The sequence below is a fragment of the Periophthalmus magnuspinnatus genome, chromosome 10 (assembly GCF_009829125.3).
Source record: "Periophthalmus magnuspinnatus isolate fPerMag1 chromosome 10, fPerMag1.2.pri, whole genome shotgun sequence".
NCBI classification, from domain to species: Eukaryota; Metazoa; Chordata; class Actinopteri; order Gobiiformes; family Gobiidae; genus Periophthalmus; species Periophthalmus magnuspinnatus.
In genome coordinates this window covers 24,934,335-24,962,161 of record NC_047135.1, presented here as the reverse complement: position 1 = coordinate 24,962,161, position 27,827 = coordinate 24,934,335, and the positions used below count along the sequence as shown (strand labels likewise).

Here is a 27,827-nt window from a genome sequence, read left to right as displayed (position 1 = left end):
ATTGGTAGTATATTGTTGTTGTTCCCTTGAGCAAGATCATCAGTTTACGTATCATCATGTCATCTGTATGAACGTGACTGGTGATACAGCTGCTGTAACAGACCTGAACATACTTTTTCTTTTCAAAATGTATAAAAATGTGAAAAAATCTGATGAAATGTGGATGAAATTTCAATACCAAAATAACAAGAGAGAGTGAGAAATAGAAAATGTGAAATAAAGCTGAGCGGAGACCTGCCATAATGAATTCTAAACACACCAAAATTGAACGTATTATGTGTGTCCTTGAGATTTAGACATATAATAATTCCTATCTCGCTGCATTTTTTTCTCCACAATTCCCCATTTCTCCAAGGTCTCACACACATTCCTATTTCCGCTATCAAACATTGCATTGAAATCACCAATTACGCCCTGTGCTTTGTTTGCGCTTTATAATCCTTCTAATAGTCCACAATCGTGTTTTCCAATGCACTCATTCAAATCTAAGTCGTTTAATTCATAAAAATCCTATTGATCTGGTCCATCCAGTTCCACGTTCACTTACACAGTCTTCCATTATACTTCCACAAATCCATTTTATGTTTTATGCTGACACTGATAGGGCGGGGCCTATGTAACTCTATGGGAGATTTACTGTTGAACTTACACATTTTATTGGGGGCTGACTACACAATCTTACAATATTGTTCTTGTTGCTGTAATGGAGCATTGTGTAACCTTTCTTGTGGATGGTCCGCCACCTGCTTGTCTCCATGAATGATTGCTTTGCGTGAATGTTCCATAGTACAGTATTATAACTTGTCTCGATAGAGTCAAGCAGGAGACAAGTAGGTGACGCTACAGGGCCAACCAATAGAATTTAAGATTATAGATAAGTTTTAATGCCATACTGTGGAACATTTCTGGCAAAGCTATAACATCTCCATGGAGACGAGCAGGTGCTATAGGCTCTCCACAGGAATAGCTGACTTCTGACATCTTATTGCTTTGCCTGGAATGCTCCACAGTATGACATTAAACTATCTATTATTTTCATTTTGAGTGTTATTATTGCACAGAGTGAGGTCACCCTTCCACAGATCAGACCTGTCATCGACTTGTTTAATGCCATACTGTGCAGAGCAAAAACATCTACAACAAAAACGTTAGACACCCTCCACCATAAATGTTACGCAGTGCGCCTTTAAAAGCAGATTCTAACACTGAATTCTGCCCTCTGCTTCAATGCCATGTGAACCCAACTAATTATGGTAATTGTTTAACTTACTAACTAACTTACTAACTAACTAATGTTTATCTTGCTCTATTTAGGACCTTAAAGGAACTGTATATAGTCTGTGCTCCTGCTGCTCTTAAAGGAACAACAACCACATCTGAACCTGGGTTGCCAGCGCCTTAAACTGCAGATAGAGGACATAAGTTGTTTTTTTTTTCCCCTCTTTCTCCGTATATGGACAGGCCATGCTTCATGTGAAAGCTCAGAACCTCACTGAGCTACAGAGGCTGCACTAGCACTGATTAACATTTGGCTGCAGGTGCCGGTGTTTAGATAGTGAGGATTCAGATCAGCGAGAGTCCTTTTGAGTTTAAACTAACTGGATTTCAGCCTTGAAACTGGAAACCCAAACGAGTGGTTTATTCTTCTTTCTGATTGGGTAATTGTCCTGAGAATGAAAACAGCAGAAAGATTCAAACTTGTTTATCTCATATCAGGGGACAGTTAGGTCAAGTTTATAAAATTTAAAAAACAATCTTACATACAGTTCCTATAAATTCCCAGACACAATATTGATTTGCACCATCTATAACACTATTCCCTACCCTGTTTCCCACTCGACTTCCTTGAATCCATCTAGTCCTTTACTGCGAGCTGTTGACGACTCTCCATTTTCAGTGTTTGGTCTCAAATTATTTCCGTGCAGAGGTCTTCATCGATTATTTGCTGCACTTGGCACTTGGCGAGAGACTTTCTATAAAACTTTCATGGCCTCTCCCATTGCCTGGCTAAGAGTCTGTTTGTTTGCACTCACAATGGAACCCTATTGATCCTTGCATTTATTTTCAACTATGCTGTTCTTGTTGTTTCTTCCTCTCTCTCTTTCTTTCTTTCTTCCTGTCTTCCCCCAGTGGCGAACATTCTGTGGCGCGAAGAAGGTATGTCTCTCATGCCATCCATTAAGCAGAGTTAATTGAATTTTTGTAATGGGGTTAGCGAACTGTGCAAGAGGGATTAAATGATTTGTTGGTGATGTGCTGAAAGTAGATAGTGTGGATTTTCTACCGTTAACTCTATGGTTAATTGTATGTCGTATTGTATTTTCCAGGTCTAGGCATCGGGAATATGTTCTATGTGTTCTATGAAGATGGTATTAAGGTCATCCAGCCCGTAGCATGTGAGATACAGAGACACATCAAGCCCAGTGAGAAGCTGTTGGCTCTGGAGGTGAGTGCTGTTAATCATATGGGCATTAACCTGGATTAAAGCGGAGGCATTATGCAAAATCGACTTTCTACCATGTTAATTAAAAACATGCTAGAAAAGGTTTTAGATGTCATCCATGTATGTTTGAATAATCTAGTGATCTCACTGTTAGTAGTATGATTCTGTCCAATGCTCAGCCCTCAAGCCTACATCACCAATGCTCCTGCACAGCAATTTCCCAAGTCAAGTATACAAAGCAGGATACAAAACAATACACTACAACTTCACAAACCTGATGCAATGTGCAGGAGTTTCATTAATGGGATGAACACTGATTGTTTTGTGATAACACTCAGAAGGGGGAGTAATTTAGCATGAGGAGCAAGGGGAGAGGGCTCAAAAACATTTTAATATGCTGCTTTCAGCTAATAGCATTTTCAAAACAATAAAAGGTAACATGGTGATCAAAATATGTTGTGTGTAAAAGTTAATGCCTCACAGGAGTGTAATAATTAGGGAATTCATTTAAATGAATTGAATTCAATGAATGAAGCTATACTTGGCTAAAAGTGTCCAAACACAACTATACTTGTTACTTTGAACATAGCTCTTCTTAAACTGTCATACAACCAGAGGGTCAATAGACCCTTCCAGAAGTGACAATGTTTAGAAAGTAATTCTACATTATTTCCCCCTACTATGTTAGATCCAAGAAATGTTTATTATGCAGGTGTTAGCATTTATGCTAATTTTAATACTAATTGGTAAGTCAATATGCAACACAAAACGGTGCTTAACGTAGTTATACACTGTCTTGCCAAAAAAAAAAAAAAAAAGTCGCCACCTGGATTTAACTAAACAAATAGGTACGACCTTCCTGCAGTTGGTCAGATTTAGGTTCAGCAACAGTCTGTGCTCAAAGAATGAGGTCAGCTGACTATGTGAATGTACTGAATGACCAGGTTATTCCATCAGTCCAGACCTTAACCCCATTGAGAATCTTTGGGATGTGCTGGAGAAGGCTTTGTACAGCGGTCAGACTCAACCATCATCAATGCAACATCTTGGTGAAAAATTAATTCAAAACTGGATGGGAATGAATCTTGTGACATTGCAGAGGCTTACCGAAACATTGCCACAGTGAATGCGCGCCGTAATCAAAGCTAAAGGCAGTCCAACCAAATATTAAAATGTGTGACCTTTTTTTTTGATGGCGACTTTTTTTTTTTTTTTTCAAAGAAGGCTCTGGTGTTACTTGTATACTGTAAAGTTAAGTTCTACACAAAACTCTAATAGAGCAATCAGATGCAGTTTGTAAAACAGACTAATTTCCACATTCATACGAAAACATTATTAATGGTATGCTAAACGTTGCTGAACTTACATATTGTTTTTCCCAAGTTGTTTGTGAGACAAAGATGAGCAAACATGAACACTACAGGATAAAGTGGTAAAAGTTACATGAACCTGGTCAAAATTTAAATTCAGTTGAATCTTTATTTATTTTTTATCTACTTTTCTGTAAACTAATCATTTTATTTATTTCCAAAACAAGTTTTATTAAGTTCAAACCCTGGCTACTGACTAGATGACATCATCTTATGGAAAAAGTTATATTAAAACCAAAACTATTTCACTATTATTTGACAGTCACCGCAGCAACCCCAAGGGAAGCCCCAAAGACCAAACACTGCCCCAGACAAAATCCAAACGTAATACATGAATACGGTACTCTTACGTGTTGCACCGTCTTACATCACATTTTGTCGTGATAACAGAACTTATTATTCAAGTGTGGACATTCAAACTGTCCTTGTCCATTCCACTGCTCTGCACAATCACCTTCAAAATGTCCAATCTCTATAAACCCTGTCATAAATAATAGAGTGTAAAAAAGCTTAGAGAATTACAAGGTTTTTTGAATCTGTATTTGACCCATCCTTATGTAACCCTAAACTGTGTAGAGTCAAGTACTTTGCCAAGCTTAAAACTTGCTACTTTGTTTTTTATTTGATGGTTTATTCTTATACAAAAGGGTTGCACAGTTTTTGGGGAAAAAGAATGAATCTTGCAAATGTTCTCATTATATTGTGGTTTTCATTAAATGTGTTGATTGTTGAGTTCACAGCATTAACATCCAAGAGACTATTGTGATACCAGAATTCCACTCATTTCAAAACCTCATTGTAGCTGTCTAAACTACAGAGCAAATACAGAACATTTAGTTTAGTTTACCCAAAGAACTGCAGCCTTTGCAGTTTTATATGTGCAACAGTTCAATTTGTAATTTGGGTTAGATTTGGTAAGTGTTAAGCCTTATCGTACACCATGTTGATTTTGCACAATACACAAATATTAAAGTCAAAAATGTTTAAAAGAATGATGTAGAAAAAACCTATACCAACAAAAATGCATTACTAGTTGCAGATGACTTGGTCTGTGTCCGAAAATCCACCTTAGCCCGGGGGCAACAAACGGCCCTTTGGTTTTATTAATCCAGCCCACCGAACGTGACCAAATTATATTAAAATAGTTAAGGGTAAACCTTGTTCAGTTTACCTTTTCAACAAGTTGTTAATCTTTTGGCACTTGATAAAACTGAATGTTTTTTCTTCTGGGTTTATTTAACTGAAATTTAATAAATTAGTTATTAATTTAATTCATGCATTTGGAAAATTATTTATACAAAGAGCCTTGCATATTGACACTTTACTACATGTTACAGGCTAAATCTCTAATGTAATATAAACATATAAACATATATATATATATATATATATATATATATATATATATATATATATATATATATATATATATATATATATATCCATATCCATATCCTGGTCCGGCCCCTCTGTCAAATTTTAGAACCCATTGTGACCCGTGTGTCAAAAAGCTCACCCCTACCCTAACCCCTCGTTCACTACATAGCCCCAAACTCTTTAGCAGACTTTGTAGTGCATTCACTTACAGGGCGATTTGGAGTCACAGCTCACTACATCATGTAATTCTGGCATCTGGGTGAAAAAGTAACTGTGATAAAAATTGATTTCTGTCGTAAATAATGATCAGATTGGACTGGCACACAAATATTTATCGGCATTTATAGATAATAATAATAATCGTACACGTTTTTGTCAAGATGGATGTCACAAAAATGGACTGGATTATTCATTATTCAAATCTGAGATGTGGAAATTATCACTTCTTTAAAGGCTCACGATGAGGTAAGCGGCTAATGCTAGAAACTTTAAGAGTGTTTAATTCATATTCATGATCAACAATGTGAAAACCTAGAGCTTCTATCTGCTTTCATTCAGTTGTGTTGTGCTGAGTTAAAGACCTCTCGCTGCACTGTTGTTTTCCCGAATCTCACAATGCATTGTGGTCTATATTGACCGGTCCAGTGACCACTGATGCCCATTACTTTTCAAGGTGCATTGCAGGAAAGTTGAAAGAACAGATGCACTCAAGAAGTACAAGATAATGAAAAACCTTTATTACCACATGGCAGATAAAGTTCAATCATGTGGCAAACTGGACATGGCTGTCCCAGAGCAGATTTAAAGTCCGAGGTGTAGATTATACGGTCAAAGTGGGCTGGCACACAGTCACCTGGTGCATGATGACAATTTTGCACAATCTCTATACATCCAAGTTGCACTCTTGCCTTTAACTTTTTTCATTATGGGAAATTTTGAGTGCACTACTTTTTGCACCACTAAAAATGGCGTGACCTCTAAATAGTGCCCTAAATAGGGAATAGTGTGGACATTCTGACACAGCCTTGGTCTCATCATTTGTGACCAGGTTTTAGTGCAAATTTATTTCATGATTGGGTTTATGTTTTGATATTTTCATGTCAATTTTTATTTATTTTCTCCACACAATCTAAACTAAAAGTCTTTTCCCTGTCAAATACTAACTCCAATGATACTTCTGTGTTGATTCATAATTAATCTGCCTTGGTCTGTCTTGAACGCAGCTTAACCCAGCTTCACCAGTCAAACCATCATTACAATTCCAAATGGTCTGCAGTGGGAATCTCAGATGTGAAAATAAAGCACTTTTTTTTCTCTTGTGCTCAGAGACACCAGAGGAGATGAGAGCTGTGATTTTCAGCCAAATTTATCTGTGTCTGTCTGTGCCTATAAGCCCCTCTAAACAACCAGTGGTGAGTGGCTGCTTCTGGTCGTGGCACATCTGCTCCACTGTTCGGATTAATTAAAAATGAGCCCAAATCAGTTGGCTCCTCCTGTGATTGGCAGGGGCTGTCAATACTGAAAAATGATATTCTCATACAAAGTGAGGACGCCAAATGACCGAGAAATCAAGTTAAAGTGAATTGGCTTGTGATGTATTTTCATGTTTCTCTAATTCTGACTTGGTTTGGTCGGATCAGTCAAGTGGCATTTATGCACTAGTAAGTCATTTTTCTGGGAGTTTAAAGCCCTAGTACGTATGCCAAAAATGAAACAGATAAAAGCATGTTTTTTTCATTATAGATAGCTGATGTCGTCAACATTCCCCTGCAGTTGTAATGCTAACTAGGGCATACTCTGTCTGAGGCTTTATTTTAACACTATCTGACAAGAACTACAACAGGTGAGATGATTTTTACTTTTAAACAAGTTCCTTGCGTCTCAAATAACATTACAGTTACAAGCTAGCTGGCATTAACAACACCTAAGCAGAATGCTCCTAAAAATGTGTTTTTTTAATTCCATTTTGTATCTTTTCTTGAGCTTTCAGACTATCTTAAACTTTTTGTCAGTGTTTGCTGATGTGGGCATTGTGTCACCACTGTAACTGCTGAACATTCTGACATACACATAGATGCAGAACACCCCCAGCGTGATGTCAGAAGTAATAAAAACACAAACCTGACTCTTATTTGTCTGCTTGTTTCCATGGAAATGTGGTTCCTTTGACTATAATATTCCACAGTATGGCATAAAACGTATCTATCTCCATGGAGAATGTTCCGAAATATGGTTTTAAATTTCTATTTCTGTGGAACAATCCTGTAGATTTTCCTCTCCCAAATAGATGCATAGTATCACTTTAAACATGAATTGAACAAAATTATAATTTATTTGTATTTGTCTAATAATAACTATTGTGTAATTTAGACATGTTTTGGCCCTTGTTTACGTTATGGTTGCTAGGTAACAGTTACATTTACATATGTCTACTGCCCATGTCCAGCCAGGAAGTAAAATTATAAATGTCAACAAAAATATACAATGCAATGATGTTAACTATGTTTTAGTGAAATAAGATTTCTTGTTTCTTGTGTTTTTAGTGATATAATAGGTCTAATGGGAGAAATTGAAACAGTCAGAGGAGAATCCACCCACATCCGGTGCAAACTACACACTGTCAATGAAATGCCCGAAGCTGTCCAGAAATATTTTGTTGCTGTGAGGTCAGAGTGCTTACCAATTTGGAGAAAATGTTAAGCTTCTAAGTTGTGGCCTTATATTTTATTAGACAGTTTTGCAGCTCTGGCACTGAGGCAGTATCTCTGTATAATTTCAGAGTAATAAATGAGAATGAGCCCTTTAACCCTGCTTGCATTTTCTCTTATAGAAATATGAAAATCAATGTTTGTTTGTGTGCAAGCCTGAGGCCGAGCTTAATCATTCTGGCTGCTAATTTTTGTCTAGACAGTTGTTTGACATCAAATAACAGGCGAGACACATTCACTGAATGAACTAGAAAGATGTGTAATATATCTGAGTTTACATACATATCTGCCTACACAGTTAAACCATATAACAGTAAATAAGTGAAAAAAAAAAAAAAACACTATAGTCTAATTAAGTTATGTAGTCTTAAAAAAACAGAACAGAGATAGTCCTTTTAACTTTAAACCAACATAAACAAGTTATCGCCAGTGTGTTCAGTGTTTTGTAATTAAAATAAATCAGCATTACGATTGCTAATATATTAATTGTCATTTCTTCTTTTTTCGAGTTGTGTTAAGTGGTCTTGGTCAACTGCAGTGAAAGGATTAAGTTTGGGCTTAACTTTGTGGTTTATATATATATGTTTTTAGCCATCTTTGCGTGTACTCCTAGACTTCGCACTCTCCAGACACTCGCTCCAACTTCTGTCCATAAAAACAACGTAAATATATTTGAGTGTTTTGTCCTGATCATAGACTGCATAATAGAAGTGGACTGAGGCAGTGTTATGTCATTCATACTGTTCTTTTGCAACCAAATAAAGCCGATCAAAGCTAGCAATATTCGCAGCTAATTTGCAACCAGGGGCCATATTTGGAAATCCATATATGAGCCACTAAGGAACAAGTTTGTTAAAGGTACACGCCCCTTTCCACTCACACCGCTGGTTTGGCAGTGGGCAGGCGCTTAACAACGATCCGTGATAACTGTCAATCAAACCCGTTGCTAACACTAGCGGGAGCAAAGACACGGAGAAAAGAGGACACCTGATTGGTCTGTTATTAATATTCATATCTTGATTTACGGACAAAACAGTGAAATAAACACCAGGATCATATATAGAGCGGGTTAAAACGAACATTTTAAGGTTAGAATGTCGACTCTGACTGCAGCAGCTCCAGAGAGAGGGGCGACTGTTTTTCCCAAGTCAATTGCAACCAGAACTCGAAATAACCACTTCGCGTCCATGCTCACTTCCTATTTGGAACGTGGCAGCTAGCGGGTTAGCTATGCCCATTTATATATACAGTCTATGGTCCTGATAGTTGATATAAAGATCAGAAATTGAACTTTTTTTCTCCATATAGTTAAATAATGCACTTTTGTAGCCTGAAGTCAAGATTTCTATTCCTATCTTGACACTGTATCCTCCACGCTTCTACTCACCCACCCGTGTAACCCCCAGCTCTTCTAGTTTATATACCACTCGTGATTTGTCTCACATGGGCGTTTTTATTGATCGCTTCACTTGTGCAATTCAAATCTGACCACCACAGACAGCATTGTAGTCTGTTCAATCTAACCACCTGACAGCATACATAAACCTAACACTGCACGGGTATCCCACGGGACAACCTCCAAACCCATCCTACCCCGCGCCGAAGCACTATTTATCCTCGTAGCTTCTAAGCGCTAACATATTCAAAGTGTTTTACAATTTACATGTGTTACTTTAGCTGTCTTTTAAAGCTATATGCTATGAATGCGCAACAATCAGGCGAGCGTTCCCGTGAGGGCGTCGCTCGTATTAGGATATCAATCACGAGGCAGATCTGCGACGTGGATGTAGTGGCGTCTCGGGGATGGCGGCGGCGGCGGGTACTAAAGTATGGAGCGCACGTTTTGCCCAATGCGCAACAGAGCTGATTGATTAGTTTATGGTAATCGTGCCTTCTATTATCTCCATAGTCCCAGCGTGGAGTGGATGTGTGCGGGGATAAGAGGGTGGGCGAAATTAAGTGCGCTCGCAGGCTGTTGGGGTTGGTAAAGATACTTGTTGGATCAAAGTTAAGAGAGTTTAATGACAAATGCATGTGGTGGGTTAGAGTGAAGTTGTATGACATGGTTTGCCTCAAAAAATTAATGCGCTACCAGTCAAAGGTTTGGACACACACCCTCTCATTCAATGTTTTTTTTTTTCTTTATGTTTACTACTGTCTACATTTTATATACATACGGAAGACATTGAATATATGATGCAAAGGAAAAAAGAGTTACATTCTTTTTTTTGCATTGGCAATAGTGCTGCAAAACCTTGGCCTTCTCTCAGTCAGCTTCACGATGAATTCAGTTCATTGAATTGTGTCAAGATCAAGAAATATCAATAGCGAAAAGCAATGATCAAAGCGAAGGATGGCTATTTTTGAGTTATTTTTTTGTTTGTTTTTTTTACTACATTCTATATGCATCCATTCATAGTTGTGATGCCTTTAAGTAAGACTCTACAGTGTAAATTATTTTTAGTTTTTAGAGGTTTTCTGAAACTCTTGATCATTTTAAAAGTTGCATTTTTTTGTGTGTCAACATTCATACCAGTAATGAGTATGGGTCCTTGGTTCCATGATTGCTAGGTTGCGAGTTTGACTTCTGGCCCTCTCTCCGTGTCTTGCACATTTGTCACAATCAAACCCAAGATCTATAGACCGCCCCCAGCTCCTGACAGATTGCCCCAATGCCACTGATGGATGTGTCAAATGCAGAGAGCAATTTGAAAAAGTATAACCTACCGTAACCTTAACTTTTTTCATGTAATAAAGTCAATTTTGTTTTGTTCCAGTACAGACGTAATGTAAAAACAACTCTTGTGGCCATGGCTCTTATGGTCTGCGTATAATTTGGTACTTCACTGTTAGCCTGCTTGTTGTTGTTAACATTACCATGATGGCAAAACTCCGCTCTGACCTTTGAAAGTTGTGAAAAGAGCTCATTAAGTCATCTCATTGAATAATTAGGACGCTTGGCATGCATTAAAACAACTTGCACACCATTTTTAAGACAGTAAAAATCAGGTACATAGTTTTAAATATTGATTAAGTGTTAGGCCATTTACTGTTGTCCCAGATTTGATTGCTTCAGACACACATAATTTAGTTGTCTTGTCAATATATTTTGTTTGAGATTTCCGCATCCCAGGAAAAACAAGCCAAACTCCATACCATACCATACTCTGCTTCCAGCTAGATATTGATTTCCTATTATCCGATCATTACCTGCCGCTCACATTGTCTGCAGAGTGGAGTAACTGGAGACATTAGTTACAGGTTGAGCTGTTGAACACTACATGACTTGTTCATTATTAGCTGGAGCGTTTACAGTCGCTTCCTCCCACAAGAATAATCAGGTCTAGGCAAAAATGGTATTAGCACCACTCATCTTGTCTGTGCCATGTCACCACGCTCCTACTGGCTTCACTACAACAGAGTTAGCTAGGTGGAAAATTGTCTCCTGTGCTTTCCAATGTAGCGCAGTACGGGAGTTGTAGAATACATCAACATGGAGTTTAAGGCATTTTCAAACGATAATATTTTAAATGTTCATTCCTTCTCAAAGACATTTTAAAGTTTCATACGTAGAGTTACTGTTGAAGACATCTCAATTAAGACGGAGTTGCCAATGTTTTAATTTACACTACCCTTAAGTAGAAACCCTTTATGCAGCCAGCCAACCATAGACTGCATATATAACCTATAGCCACTGTATTCCAAATAGGACGTGAGCATGGGCACGTTTCCAGCTCCACCGACTCTCGCTCCATTTCACTTTATACTGAAAAACTGTCACCCCTCTCTCTGTAGGGTGTCAGGCTCATCATTTTGGTTTTAAAATGTTTGCATTAACCTGCTCTATGTCATCCTGGTGTTTTTATTTCACTATTGTGTCTGTAAATGAAGATCTGAACATTAAGAAAAGACAAATCACGTTCCTTCTTACCCTGAGATCCCTCCCGGTAGCGTTAGCAACAGGTTTGATTGATAGTGTTGCTATGCGCCCGGTTTATTTTCAACAGCTTCACTCCTGATTAGCTCTTTGGTTGCCATGATACTTGCAGTCAGACTTCTGAATATGGAACTCGGCTCCACATTTGCCCCATAGCTGCTGCCCTCGATGTGCTTCCTTTGACTGGAAGCAAATGCTATGGGGCTGTGGGTGACGTCACACTCCTTTAGTCCATTTCTTTACAGTCTATGCTGCTAATGTGTAGAACTTTGCTTTGCATTTTCAAGATCTACATAAGTATCGGGAGATGGAAATACCAAACATTGCATTTTGAACCCTTAATTCACATAAAAGTTTATTCACTGATTTGATTTAAGTGCATAACAGTTCAAGCTCAATTTGGAAGGTGGAAATGCATTTAGTCACATAAGATCATGAAGCGAGTATATAACCCACATGAGCGTTGGTCAACATAACTGCACTGGACCGGAGTGGACACAGGTGATGGACAAAACCAAAATAATTACATCACGCTGATGGTTGTTTGCCCAAAATCCTCCAGAGGAGCACAGCTGAACTAACATTGCTGCAGTAGCACAATTCGTGATGTTCAAGCGAAAAACAAAAGATGTTGCCCAACTAATAACATGCCCAGAGACACATAAACTAAGCACTGTCTAATCTTCATTAGTGAGTAACTCGAGGAAAGTTTATGGTTGTCCAGAGCTGTGGATAAGTAGCAGCACTTTAAGTGGTCATTCTTTTTCAACTTCAGTACTTTGGCAAAGACTGAAGCAGCAGCCTTTAGCTTTGTAAAACATGTTTATAGCATTATTACAGTTTAAACCAGGCATACCCAAAGTCCGGCCCGGGGGCCAATTGCGGCTCGTGTACAAATTCCTACTGGCCCTCAGCCTCTGGAATAAAAATAATTATGTGTGGCCCGTCAGCACCGTTGACCAGTGTAAAATACACATGTTCAAGCTCGCTAACTTTTATCGCCAACTGAATAAAGACAGGTTTCTTAGCAAAGAAATTTTGCTAAGAAAATGTTGAGTTTGTTTGGTTTGACATATTTGTGTGAGAAGACATTCTTGGTTATGAACTTTAACAAGAACTGTGCAAGGACAAATCTAACTGACTGATTTTGCGCATCAAAACCACTGTCTTTGAGCCAGACCTGGTTTATTTACTACAGTCCAGATCTCATTTTCACCCTTCACATTTGTGCAGGCCAGTTATTTGTTTGCCTTCTGAGGTGAATAAATTCTAAAATCTCAGGGAATTAATTAATTAATGATTTTAGTGATTATCAACAGTTTAAATGTTTACTTTTTTTTACATTAATTTTGTTTTTGAAAGGTGAAAGTCATTTGCAATAAAAAGTAAAAAAAATAATTGAACCATTAATATTAAATGCAAATTAAAAATTTAAAGAATGATCGGGCCGAATGGTCGGCCCCCAAACATTATCACCTCACCAAATCTGGCCCTCTTTGCAGAAAGTTTGGACACCCCTGGTTTAAACAATATTCTACGTTTTCGACATGACACAAATGTATGCAGTAACTGACTAAATAATAGAGAACGTGCTTCTCTAACAATATAAACAAAACAGACTGTGCACGGTGCGACCTCTGTAGGACTAGCGATGTCATGACACAGCACAGAAGCAGCTCCCATAACCAGGTGACCAACAGTTATGGGCTTGATTACGTCGCATTTATTCCATGCAAATTTTATATGTTTGAAAACACAGTGACTGTGAATATGTCCAAGTTCTTCTTGCTCGTGTGCACAGTCAAGATTTTTTGTTTTGTTTTAGTGAATTCCCCACATTCAAATGTTGTTAAAGACATTGTGATGAAATGCTTAACATACACTGTATGAGCTGTTACCACATTTATCACACATTAGATGCTATTCACTCCCACTGAAAATGAATACACAGACACAAACTGTTCTGTCGGGAAATGCACTGCCTCCTCTGTCTTTGGGCCCAGCTGGTGATCACATGTTTAGATTTGACACTTGGGGTGTTACATGTGCTTTTCCAGAGGACTATCACACTGTTGCACTGTGAAATATAGTACTAGTAGGATTAAAAGGCTGGTGTCTGAAAACTACACAAACTACAATATTACATGTAAAAAGTGACTCAAGTAAATGTAACTGAGGCCTTGACTAAACCAGGACTAAATCAGGACTAAACCAACTCTGAACCAACTCTGTTAACTGGGATAAACCTGGACCAAAGCTTTGTTCAGGCAGCCTTCAGAATGTTTCTTGCCATTATGAATTGACCCCAGTTCGTCCTTCTCTTCTTTTATGTTTTCTTTAGTGAATTCCACACATTAAAATCCCATTTTAGACGTTTTCATAAAAAAATATTCTATAGGAGCTGTCACCGCATAAATCATAACCAAGATGCTATTCATTCACACAAAAGAGGGGGAGACAGAGAGAAAGAAAAAGAGAGAGAGAAAGGGAGGGGGAGAGTGAAAAAGAAAGGGAGGAGAGAGGATGAGAGAGAGAGAAAAGGAGAGAAAGAGAGACAGTGAAGAAGAGAAAAAAGAGTGATACAGAAATAGAGAAAGGGAAGCAGAGAGAATGGGAGAAAGAGAGAAAAATACAGAGAAAGAGAGGGAGAGAGACAAGACAGAGAGGGCAAAGGAGAAAGAGAGAGAGGGAGAGAAAAGAGAAACAGAAAGCAAAGGAGAAGAGAGCAAAAGAGAGAGAAAGGGAGAGAAAGAGACAGAGAAGAAGAAAAAAAAGCAAGCAATACAGCAAGAGAAAGGGAGAAAAAAGAGAGAAAGGGAAGCAGAGAGAATGGGAGATAGAGAGAAAAATACAGAGAAAGAGAGAGAGACAAGACAGAGACGGCAAAGAAGAAAGAGACAAGAGAGAAACAGAGAGAAAGAGAAAGTGAAGGAGAAAGAGAGAGAAGGAGAGCAAAAGAGAGAGAAAGGGAGGCGAGAGAATGAGAGAGAACGAAAACAAATAGACAGAATGAAAGAAAAAAGAGAAAGTGAGAGAGAGAGAGAAAGACAAAGACAAAGAAAAAAAAGAGAGACAGCAAGAAAGAGAGACAATAAGAAAAGAGAGAGAGAGACAAGATACACACAACCACACAGAGTAAGAAAAAGAAAGAAACAGAGAGAAATGGATAACAAAAACACAAATTTTTCAACCCACGGTGTTTGGTTTGAAAAGGCGCTGTCTCCTCCGTCCTTGGGCTCAGCTGCTCATCGCATGTTTAAATTGGACACTTGTTTTAGGTGTTACTCATCTTCTGCCATGTGCTGTGAAACGACCGCAGATGGAACTTTTACAACTCAAGACGCCAAAGTCAACACGGCCAAGTCAACATGCAGTTAAAGCGAGTATATCTGGATCAAAACGCCAAACACTCTCAAATCTCGAGTATGTTCATATAGTTTTATGATAATCGATTCTGTTTTGTAGGCCAAGATACAACATTCTACTTGATAATAGTTGCTGGATAACCACAAAAACCCTGTTTAGCTAAAAAATGTTTGATATTACTGTTGGATAAGGAAAATAAACTTTCACAGAATTTATGTTGTGATATTCACCTTATTCTAGAAGTTGCTGTCATTGGGGTTGTATTATTTTGTAAGGGGCTGTTGATCTTGACAGCAAGTTCTTCAGGGACCACAGAACCGTTTTAAAGCCTCCAGAGAATCCGTGCATTGTTGACTTGTTGGTGCCCATGAAGATAGAAAGTTTTACACAAATCAACCTACTTTATATCTGATTTTTGAGGTGAAGTGCCACCTTAAAGAAAGCACGGTTTGGAGCATTTGGAGCACATATGTCAAACTCAAGTCCCGGGGGTCAAATGCGGCCCGCCACGTCATTTTATGTGGCCCGCGACAAGGTAAATTAAAACGTATGACTGTATTAAAATGTCAGTTTAACAGGAGATACACAGTTACACAGTCATACTTTTTAGATCTATGCAAATTTGAGTGCAACCATTTTGCTGATGTGGCCCTTGGTGAAATTGAGTTTGACATCCCTGATTTAGAAGAAAAAGTCGGCATGGTGGAAGAAGGTCAGTAGGTCACACTTTATGATGGCTACACTTTAATTAGCCTCAATAAAGGGTGAACAAAGACCTAATTCATAATGAGCAAATAGTTTATTTAGAATGGCTCAGGCTTAGTAACTAAATTAAGTGTAACTCCTTACCCTAATCCCTCCATTAAAGGTAAAATATGTAACTTTTTGGTGGCGGCACCTGCATGATTCCATGAAAAAAGCGTTAAACCATACTTTGGAACATTCTCGATGGAAATAGAGAAGTTTTATGCCAAACTGTGGAAGATTATAGCCAAACATCAACATCTCCATGGAAACAAGCAAACACGAACACATCTTTTTCCAGGCCAAATAAGGGTCAAGGTTGAGGAGATGTGAGCCCACTTACAGCAAAGAAGCATTTTTTTGTACGTTTTTTCTATGCAAAAGAAACAACCACAATGAAACAAAAACATGCTTTTTTTTTGTCTTTTTTTTTTTGTGCTTTAGCTTAGTACATTTGTTGTTCATTTTGTATTAATCCTTTCTATAAAGTGGTTATAAAGCTGGGTTATGTTTGAATAGAAAAAAAATAGATTAGCGTGCATTTGACCCATCCTTCATTCCCGCTGCTTATTTTTTAGTCTAAGATACAGTCATTTGAAGTCTACTCTGCACTGCGCCCCATTCATTTGTCCCCATATCTTAAGTCTTGGCTAGTTGAATATAATTTATCTACTCCTGACGTGGGTTCGGTCCATAAGAGACACTGGCCTTTTGAAAGTCCCCCACAGTCTCCACGTAGCTAGCAGTAAATTAAGGAGAAGAGCGGTGCCCATGGCCAGACCTTGAACATCCTTGCCAGCGGCGTCCTAAATCTCAAAGTGGAGAAAGTTTGGAGCAGACTGGAGCTGAGCACTGGCACTGCAGAGCTATAGAGAGACAGGACGAGAGGGGCAGTGTGACAGATTCATGAGAGGCCACTGGCTAACGACACTTACCTGCCAGAACTGGAAGACAAACTTAAACAAAACAACAGCTGTAGGTGTTGAGTGCTGAGTTTAAAAAAAGTCTGCGCAAGAAATAGTAACCAAAGACTCAAACAAAATGTTGACAGATTGGTACAAAAGTAGCTCCAATGTACGACAACTTCTGGATTAGATCACTAAACAGAACAGGACCAAACCAAATCTACTTTAGGACTAAACCAGGACTAGAACAGAACCAAACCAAGTCCTGGGATAAAACCATAGGACCAAACGCGAAACCATGTGTCAATGCATCCTTAAGTGTTCCACGTAAAGTAAAACATTTCAGATATATTTTTTTTTTTTGTTGTTGATACATTTCTCTGTCCTAGTAGACACCTTGAGTAGGGATGGTTCAATATGGATTTTTTGAGCTGATCCCGATACCGCAAACAAAAAAACAATATTTGCAGATACTGATATTAGGCGTTTAAAATCAATAGCAAGGTTCACAAATGTGTCTTAAAGAGGTGATTTTTTTAGCTTTCTGTCATGTTATAATGTTGTTCCCTCATCAAAAACACGCCTGTCATCCATGCACGTTTGAGCATTTTATTGATCTCTCCCGGGCCCTATTCCCAGCCTTCTCACGGTTAGCTGTAAGATCCTGTCCAGTGCTCATCCCACAAGCCTAAGAAATCCATGCTCCCACATGACAATTCTCCATGAATATACAAAAGCACGATACAGAACTGTACACAGCAACTTGACAAACCTGACACGATGTGCAGTAGTTTCATTAGTGGGATGCATGTTGATTGTGCTGTGATAGCACTCTGAAGGGGGGGCAACTTAACACGGAGAGCAAAAGGGGCTGAGAGTCAGAGCGTCAAAAGCAAATGTAAAACCACTGAACTAAAACGTGTTAATATGTGGTTTTTTGGTGAATATAGTAACTTTAATACGATAAAAGGTAACATGGTGACCTAAATATGCTATATGTGTTAGCAGTTAATACTCTATTGAAGTAAAATACCCCCTTTTTAAGTTATATTTGATACTTTTTACTGAGGAAAAACTGGGAATGACACATGGGCGCAGCAAAAAACAATGTCAGCTAATTCTACAATATCGGATCGACACTAATATCTGGGAAAATCCTCTGCTTACCGGTGTACGCAGTTATGGAGCAAGGTGTTTAAGGTGTCTTGCTTAAGGACACAACGACAGTATTCATCTGTGGCCGCCAACCTTCGGATCAGCGGACAAACACTCTACGAACTGACCTACTGTCGCCGAAAGAACATTTTATAGAAGATGACTGTTTCCAAAGTGCTGCTCATAGTGATATAAAATCAATATAATAAAAAACATCATAAAAACAACAGAGTAAAGGTAAATAAACATAGCTCCATATATTTCCCCTGACCTGTCCATTCTGTTGTGTGTTCCAGGAGGAGGTGTGTCCGGGCGATGCGGACGAGCCCGTTCAGAGGTGCGTGTGGTCGTCCGCCGTAAACGTGAGAGACAAGTTCATCTACGCCACCCAGCCCACCTTGGACCGCGTGCTCATCGTCGACATACACACGCAGAAGGCTGTGCAGGTAAGAGGCAACAGCGCCACCTAGCACCGGGGATTAGGGATGTTTTCAAAGTCCTGTACCTGATTTTTTTTTTCCCCCATACATTTGAGCAAACATTGTCTTTCCTCAGTTCCCCGAAATAAGTCTGCTTTGTACTGTTTGCATCTAAACATAAAGCAATTTCTGATAAACAGGAAGTGCGTGTTAGCATGCTAGTTGTTATTGTTTGCATTCCTGTCTCAGCAAATTGTAAAACAAAAATGCTTATAATCTCATCACTGAATAATTGTTATGCGGAATAACTTTGAACCACTGCTAATCGTTTAAAATGGCCTAGTTCTGTTTTTCACATTTTTAAGAAAAATCAGGTACAGTGTCTTTAACTGGTTCATTGATTGCGATTATTCAGGTCACAATATAATTATGTAACATTTCACCTGTCTTCCAAGGCGGAAAAGCTACAGCACTACTCAGATCAGCGGGGATGAAATAATGAAATACAAGAAAACTGCTTTTGGCTTAAAATATGTGGTTTCAATTGATGTCGCCAGGTATTAATCAATGACTGGTCAAGAATATTCACCTCCCCCCGCTCTAGCGCCACTCAGTTTACTCCAAAACCAACTTAAGTATCGACAGTAACACAAAAAAAACAGTTCATACGCAGACAACCAATTTACCACCCGCTTAATCCTCGTTAACTTGTCCCAAAAGTTCCCAAAGTTTTACGCCTGCCGCACAGCAAGAGATTTATGCTTTGCGAGCATTTGTAGTGAAGCCAACGACTCTGCTCATGAATACCGCGCACTCACTGTTGAAAAGTCTGATTTTTGTAGGTTCTCAAAGCCCAGCAGCTTCCACGGAAAGTATAATCCAACAACGCATGGAAAACACAATCATCCAAAAGTGATATTACATCAACAGAGTTAGCTCTGCGGCCTTGACAGCGCTGGCATGGGACCAACTTGGCGTGTCAAGGCACTATCCCATCTCTACTTAAATAAGCCATGCATCTGGAGAGGGCGCAAACTATAGTCTAGAGATCAAATCAACACAACACTGGTAACATAATAATATAGGACCATACACAAAAATATCAGCAAAGGACAAGTTTCACCCTAGTTGAGTGAAGCAATTGGCTGTGAGCTCAATCTATACCCCCTAAAAAGTAAATTGTGAAGCTAAACCCTAACAAATAATAAGATTCAACAATTATGAACTATAAAATTGGATATTTATTTCAAAAACAGTGAATTGTCCATGGAGTTCGGTTAAAGTGATTCCCTAGTCCTAAAGCGCCTGTACCTGCTTTGTAACCATAAGTCAGGAACATGTTTTACTCGTGTACGAATTGTCCTGTACAAAACTTGCCTCGCCTTAGCTTGAACCTTTAGCCCCGCCCACTTACTCCCTTTGGCCACTGTGATATTATCAGGCATAGTCTCATGTGGTTTCCTTTTGTTCTCTCATCTCCGTCTAGTTTAAACGTTTATGTCACTCTTGATCATGCACCATGACAGAGAATCAAGTGTCTGAGATAGTGTCAGGGAGTTGATTTCCCATGATTCTTAGTAACAATGTGCCTGATTAGACGATAAAAGGTGACCCTGTAAGTAGCTTCTGTATTATAGAGTTGTAGCTCAGTTGTAGTGTTTTGTCCACTGATCTGAAGGCTGGCGGTGCAAATCTCACTGTCAATGTTAACACCATTGCTTGGTGATGTGATTCCAGCCCCCACAGATGAATACTGTTATTGTGTCCTTGGGCAAGACACTTAACACGCCTTGCTCCCATTGTCTGCATATATAAAAATGTGACAATTTAATCGTTATTACCTGAGAAAATGCTATGAAAAATCAATAGCTTATATATTACAGTCTCAGTTTAGTTCTTATTTAGCTGCTTTTACTATATGATGCATGATGTACAGGATTTATGTTAACTAGAATACGGAAAAATCAAGTTCTCTGCCTGTTTTAATAGGGTAACGCCTCCCAAAGTGTCTGACTCTCTTAGCTTTAAAAGTCAAAATGCACAAAAATCTCATACCATCCATTATTAGAAAAAATAAAAGTATTAAAAACATAGAGAAGTAGCTATTAGTGAATAAGTCAATACAGTTTTTGTCTTTTAAAAATACATTGCACTTCACTGACAAAAATTGGTCAAAAAGCAATCGCTATGCCCTTTTTACAGAGAAAATTTCAAATGAAGGACATGAACCTTTTTATCAAATGACGTTCTGTACTTTTGAAACCTGGTTAGAAATGCATTGGCCTTCTTCTAAAAAAACTAATTTATTTGAGTGAGGTGAACTTTGTGGACGTGTGCTTTCAACTTCTTAGTAAAGTCTATTCTTTAGTATGTTTTGAGCAAACATATCATACTTAGCAAATGATAGATAGTTGTGTAACTTTATCTTTGCGTTTATATAAGATCCAAATCACAAGTCGCCTCTGATGGCTTTGCTGAGATAAAATGAAGCAGACAAGGGTTATAATCTTACGTTGCAAATATGTGCCAACAATGTAAGTCTGAACTTCTGTCAGTTTCACAAAGTACATATATATTGTATAAGCAGCTATTGAGGTCAAAATAAGTCCGCTGTTTGCTGTCTGCATAATTATAACTCATGCTCTTGTTGGAAAATCAGTCATTGTTAGCGTGACCATGAAGGAAAACTCCGCTCGACCTCTGAAATTTGCGAAAAGCATAAATAAACTGAATAATTAGGATGGTTTGAATGCATAAGGCAAGAGAGGAATAACTTTGTTTTTAACTGTTTGCAGTGCGACTCAAACTACTTCTGTTTTTCACATTTTAAGACAACAAAAGTCAGGCACAGCGCGTTTAACTTTATACGTACACATTGGCTTCAGGCGTCAGTAATCCTCATCCCAATACAGTTTTATTGGAGAGGGGGGAAAAAAACAGTCATTTCTATAGTGCCATTGTAAACTAAACTACAGTTGAAAGGTGCGGTTGATTCCCGGTAGCGTAATCCTATTCCATGTTACCGTTGTTGCACTTTTTTTTTTTTTAATTTTGCTTCCATTTTCACTATTGTAGATTTGTTGGTGTAACTGGTAGTATCATAGATTAGCTAAATGCAGATGTGGTGATGTCACTGCAGAGCTTATAAAACCTTGACAGATGCGCTCGACTTGTTCAAACGCATTAATAATCAATGCAGAAATCCAGTTGGTGTAAACTTAAAAGCACTCTCTCCGATCTGAATCCTCACTACTTAAACACCAGCAACTGCAGCCAATCATTAATCAGTGCTAGTGCAGCCTCTGGAGCTCAGTGAGTCAAATCTGGAAGGTCTGAGCTTTCACGTGAGGCCTATCCATATACTGAGAATGAGGAAACGTGTATGTGTCCTCTATTTGCAGGTTTAGACACTGGCAACCCAGGTTTAGTTGTGGTTATGGTACCTTTTTCAAACAGTAAATGTGCAATTCCTTTCAAAACAAATGTTGAGTGGTAAATGATCATTTTTGTATAGAGTTTTTCCAACTTGAAGGCACTCAAATCGCTTTACATCAAGGAACCACTCACCCTTTCACACGCACATTCACTTAACACTGTACGTAGACGCTGGGGACAAGATGGGTTAAGTGTCTTGCCCAAAGACACGACAATATTCATCTGTGGGAGCTGGAATCGCACCGCCAACCTGTGGGTCAGTGGACGAACACTACTACACAACTGAGCTACTGTCGCTCCTATGTTGCTTATATAGTTTGAGTTAAGAATAAAAAACATTCCATTGGTAGATAATTTCACTTGTGAAGTTGAATCTACGCAAATTAACAAACAAGTTTCTTAATTTAATACATCCTCACTGAACAACTAGTTTTTACAGTGGAAGCAATAAGACGGGAGAGACAGGAATGCTAACTGAACGTCAAGATAGCATGTATTCACTGGAGAGAACAGGTGTTATAGTTGTTCTTTTGTCTGACAACATGGTTCGGGGGGGAAGATTAGCGAGATCCGAAGCCAATATGTTTGAACAAGTCGAGTGCATCTGTCAGGGTTTTGTGAGCTCTGCAGTGTGTCTAGTCATGTATGTGCGGATGTGAGAGGGATGTTAGCAAGCTGTTGTTCAAAATATTGACTTGTTAATTAAAATGACATTTGGAGGTGTCAGATGAGCAAAAGTGTGGAGGATTTGTGGGAAGTTGTTGGTGAAACTTAAATTGTTTCACCAGGTATTGTATTTAAAATGGCATTTAATATTTATAGAATGGCAGTGGTGTTGTGGGTTATGCATTTGTATAAAAATGGTAGGGTAACTGGTTCGATTCCTGCCGAAAGCATTATTATTATTATTATTATTATTATTATTATTATTATTGCTATACAGTCTAAAGTATCCATATTCTTTGTGGTGGCAATCGCAGGAATCATTACAATGGACAATTTGGGAAAAGTTGTGCCGCTAAAATGATATAAAATAGGTTAATTTGTGCAAAATGTTCAATGTTCATTTTCACCAACACGTCAACCGACTGTCTGGGAGGCTTTAAAATGCCTTAATAGTCCCTGTAGGACTTATTTGCTGTCAAGATCGGCAGAAAATACAACCCGAATGACAATGGCAGCGCCCATAGCAACTTCCGTAATAAGGTGAACAGAAACAGCATACAGTCTGAAGGGGATTCGTGGGACGCTAGAATGATGTCTTGTTTTTTTAAAGGTGGCACATGCATTGTATTCCCAAATGACTTCTCTTTGTCCCTGGAGTCATCTTTGTTTAGGTACTCAGGTAGATGTCATGTGTATTGGAATATATAGCTCCAACGTGTCAGAGGAACGCTTAAAGACGTGAAGGCAATTATTCAAGTGTGGTAAAGCAATTGTGTCTGTCACCATTTGATAAGTTGTGTTCATGAGACTATTTCTTTTAAAACAGTCAATTTCCCATAGATTCATATACATAAACTAACACTTGGTTTGCCGATGCTGCCTGGAAAAATTAAACGCTCCATCATCGACTTTTATCTGGTCTCGTCACTAGTAACATGTGAAAGACAATGTTTAGTGGATTTTTACCATATTATTCTAGAACTTGAACGCAACCTATTTAATATTCTACTCCAAAAAGGTAAGGGAAAAAGCTACATCAAAAAGCCAGCCTTGTTAGCACCAGATGTCAGGCAATCCAAAGTCCTCTAAGGTGTTATGTCTAGACATCAAAGTGGAGGGTTTCACAAAACACGTGTAGAGTGTAGATGGAGAATTCCGTGGATGCGTCTAAAAAGTGATTTGGTTTTCTGTGTTTTCCGTTCCGCAGACTGTCAGCACGGATCCCTACCCTGTCAAACTGCACTATGACAAGTCACATGACCAGGTGTGGGTGCTGAGCTGGGGCGACATGGAGCGCAACTTTCCCACTCTCCAGGTAAGAAGGATTATAGCTTTTCTGACATCAAACTACTTCTTAAATGTAGTGGAATTAAGGTTGTGTTTACATGCACATCCAAAATCTTATCATCGTCTGACTTTTTGATCATATTATTGAAATCTCATGTTAACAGTAGGGATGCAACAATCCTTTCACAGGTATAGGTAAAACAGCTTCAAAGGCCTAACTCTTCTATATCAGAGCATATTTAATAAAACAAGTCTGCTAAATTCCACATTACAAAACTGTAGTGGGAGCTGACATTGCCGTAAACGTCATAACAACAAAGAGCCATGTAGCTGTCGACATTTCTATGGATAGCTGCACATTACACTAGCAACTAGTTTTTTTTTTATTTGTATCAAAATGACTATGTGACACTGCCAAATCCTGTGTGTATCACTGATTAAGACAGTAAAATTGAAAAATGAAATAAATACAGAGCAGTGGCCAGTGGCAGTGAAAACGGGGCTTCATCGGCAATATGGAGTCTTGAAAATAACTGCTTAAAGATTGCTCAAACATACATGAATCACTCCAAAAACAACTTTGAGGTAAAGTTAAATGAGAAGGGGAAACAATTAATACATGGTTAAAAGCTCTGAAAAGTCAATTTAGCAAATAGAAAGATTGAAAAACTGAAGAAACTGTATCGATATCATGAAGTATTGAGAATCATGGGATAACTGTATTATAACATACCTAGTACAGTTACATCTGATGTGAGTAATCAGATGTAAAGACACCAAAAATCTAACTAATTATTGGCTTATCTATTCTAGTTATCTGACTTTTACTGACCAATTCAATGTACCCGGTGTAAGCCAAAATAGACCAATATACATTAGTATCCTTTCAAGTTGAGTTCTATAAAGATTTCACAAATGCACAAAGCACTTTTTGCAGCTCTTTTTTGCAAAATCAGCCAAGAATACACACATCGCCAAAACATTTTACGAAGATATGTGTCTGGTCACCGGTTCGATCTCCCACATTCAGATGGTCGTGATTGACAGCTGGATTAGCAAATATGGGGCACGCATTGTTCCATCCTTATCAAAACAAATATGGCTGCTCATGAGGAAAAAAGAATATTACAGGTTACAAAACATAGAGTGAAGCATTAAACTCTCACTCATGTTACACTGAAATAAATTAGCCTGATTTTCTGTATAGAATATATATCCAGTCTGCACATACCATCTGAAGAGCCCTCTCCCACCACACTGCTGCCACATACTGACATTGGTCCAGTCTGGGTAGAAAAAACTCAAATGAATAAGATGTTTTGTGAGTTTGTGAGCACATCTTGCAAAAATGGTGCTACGGAAGGTAATAACTATATATTGCCACAGAAAAGTTCACACTTAACTTGTTTTAGAAAGATAGCAAAACACTTTAGAGTGACTAATACAATTGACAGGCTATCAGTGCTGTGAGGAGGCAAGGCACTCAAAGGAAGATGCACTAGGCCAGGGGTCACCAACCCTGTGCCCGCGGGCGCCATGTTGCCCCCAAGCCCCACATGAGTCGCCCGCAGACGGTTCTGAAAATAGCACAACTCACTAATGAGCTGCATCTAAAATTTAATTTCATTCTGTTGCTTTTTATTTTTTTAATTTTTTTTATCACCCTTGCGTTTATATAGATTTAAAAATGACAATATCTTAAACATATGTTTATTATACGTGAAGTTTAGATAAGTTAAGGTGAACTTTGACCTACTCACTTCAAAGGTCAGTATTGTGCACGTGACAAAACCAGTGCTCCGCTCGCGAGCGCTGTGAGGATGCGCTGAATGCAGTTTCTTACTCCAAAACATGGTAGAAAATAAAGAGATCACTTTCACAACGATTTAAGACTGTAAAAGAAACCTGTACGTATCTCATCTGCGGAGCGACTGTGGTGACGGCAAAGCGGCACAATGTGGAGGGACACTTCACTACGTCTCACAAAGCTCCACACTAACTACCCACGGGGACGAGCGCTCCCCACGGGGACGCACACTATGGGCAGAACAAGCCCAGAGCTAAACGCAGCTTTGGGTAAACAACAGGCTTTAAAAATATGTAAGCTTATTTTTCTTTAACATTACATAATTGATAACTTTATGAAACATGGTGCAATGTATATTATTTATGTTTTGTTAAAAAGGTTTGTCAGTGGATAGTGAAAATGGGACACTTTTCCTATGAGATGTAGTGATGTGTCATCTGGAAATTTAACAATTACTAAGATTAGTAAAGTTAAAGTGCTGAATACTGATATCTGTTTCCCTCCTTGCTCATTGTTGATAATTATTTTGAGAAATCATTAATGTGATCAGTGTCTTGCAACATGATCAGTGTGTTCACATAGATGATTATCATTACTAATAATGTATAACTAAAGGCAAACTGAGAAAATGTGTTATTTCAGAAGAGCGTCTCAAACTGGTAGCCCTTCGTATGACTCAGTGCCCATAAAGTAGCTCTCAGGTTAAAAAAGGTTGGTGACCCCTGCACTAGGCTATAGGATTTGTAGACAAGAGAATGTTCAGTATGTTAAATAGTCTGAAAATGTGTGTAATCAGTCAGCTGACAGCTCCAAAAACACCCCCACTTCCACCCCAAATAAGTGTCAGAAAATGAATTCCAAATGAGAACAGCGTAAAGATGTCACTTGCCCTATATATACCTGTTTAATGTAGAAATATAATCAAATCATACTGTATTTTAGATACTGCAGGTAACTTTGAATAAGGATGAAAGCTCTACTTTTCATCCCCCGGGAAATTAGTATATCTTCTCAAAGAAACAAGTATTCAAAACATTCAGATCTTGTCTTGTGTGGTTGTGAGCATGTAGTGAAATACAAGCAAAAGCAAAAACACAACTTTGAGTATTCTAAAAATGAAACATGCCAATTATTTAAAGGCCCTGTACCCTTTTTTGTTCATGTCTTCCTCTAGTACAGATATATCTTAATAGGCAGCTCTTGAATCCGCAGTGTACAGTCTGCATTTAATAATAAAGTTTTATTCTGAGCCTAATCGTGAGTAAGTGCACGGTTAGCATGCTAGTTTATGTTCGATACTTTACTGACAAAACGTTGCAGTGGCCTCTGAAAGTTGTGAAAAGAGCTTATAAACTCATCGTGGTGAATAATTACGATGTTCGGAATGCGTAAGGTAAGTGAGGAATAACTTTGGACGACTTTGCAAAACATTTAAAATGAACTACTTATGTTTTTTATGTTTTTTAAGGCAGGTGGAGGTATAAAGAATGGTGTGATCGGTCTAATAGGTATCCACACTTCAGGCTCCACCCCAGCAGCAAGGTGTTTGTAATCAGAAACACCTGGCTTTATTCATGTGTGATGTCACATAGTACTTGAAATTGCAAAAAACAATGGAAACGGGACACTCAGTCTTTTTTTTTTTTACTGTTTTTGAACACGAAGCTGCAGATATACTTCATTTACATCAGATCATGCTATTAAAACACCATGTACACAGTTGATTTTGTGTATAGTTCCACTTTAAAATGAAAGGTACAGTTATACAAAAAGAAGAAAAACTGGAGCTACCTAATTTGAATGTATGACATATCATTCCCAGATAACCTCCAAACCTGAGCGTCATCCATTTTCTTTTGTTTGTTTTCAGATCAATACCGTCTTCTCTCATATTGACAGTGGCTCTAACTAATTCATAGAGAACCTCGTATTCCTCCCTCTTTCCAATACAATATGAATGTGTTATGAATGATGACACCCTCTATGGGACTTTACTGTTTAATTGCTGATTCATTTGTTTTGCTCTACAAAACGACAATTATTAATGACACTGTGACACTGAGAAATGGCTTCACTGATTTTGGCTGGGCCTCTGAACATCCTTGCATCAACTTTGAGGACAAAAGTTGTTCAGTGGTTTAAAATATGCGTGAAAGTTATAAGAACAACACAACTCAATCGTATGGACTTACCTACTCAAATCACAAG

The 27,827-nt window shown here is 38.4% G+C and overlaps 1 protein-coding gene across 1 annotated transcript in view; it reads left to right on the top strand.

The window, feature by feature from the left end:
• The window catches only part of fstl5 (follistatin-like 5), a 363,935-nt gene that overhangs the window by 321,006 nt on the left and 15,102 nt on the right, over positions 1-27,827 (top strand). The window contains exons 11-14 of the mRNA XM_055224723.1: positions 2,131-2,157; positions 2,328-2,446; positions 18,302-18,451; positions 23,733-23,840. Coding sequence (XP_055080698.1) covers positions 2,131-2,157; positions 2,328-2,446; positions 18,302-18,451; positions 23,733-23,840 — 404 coding nt within the window. The remainder of the gene's footprint in view (positions 1-2,130; positions 2,158-2,327; positions 2,447-18,301; positions 18,452-23,732; positions 23,841-27,827) is intronic.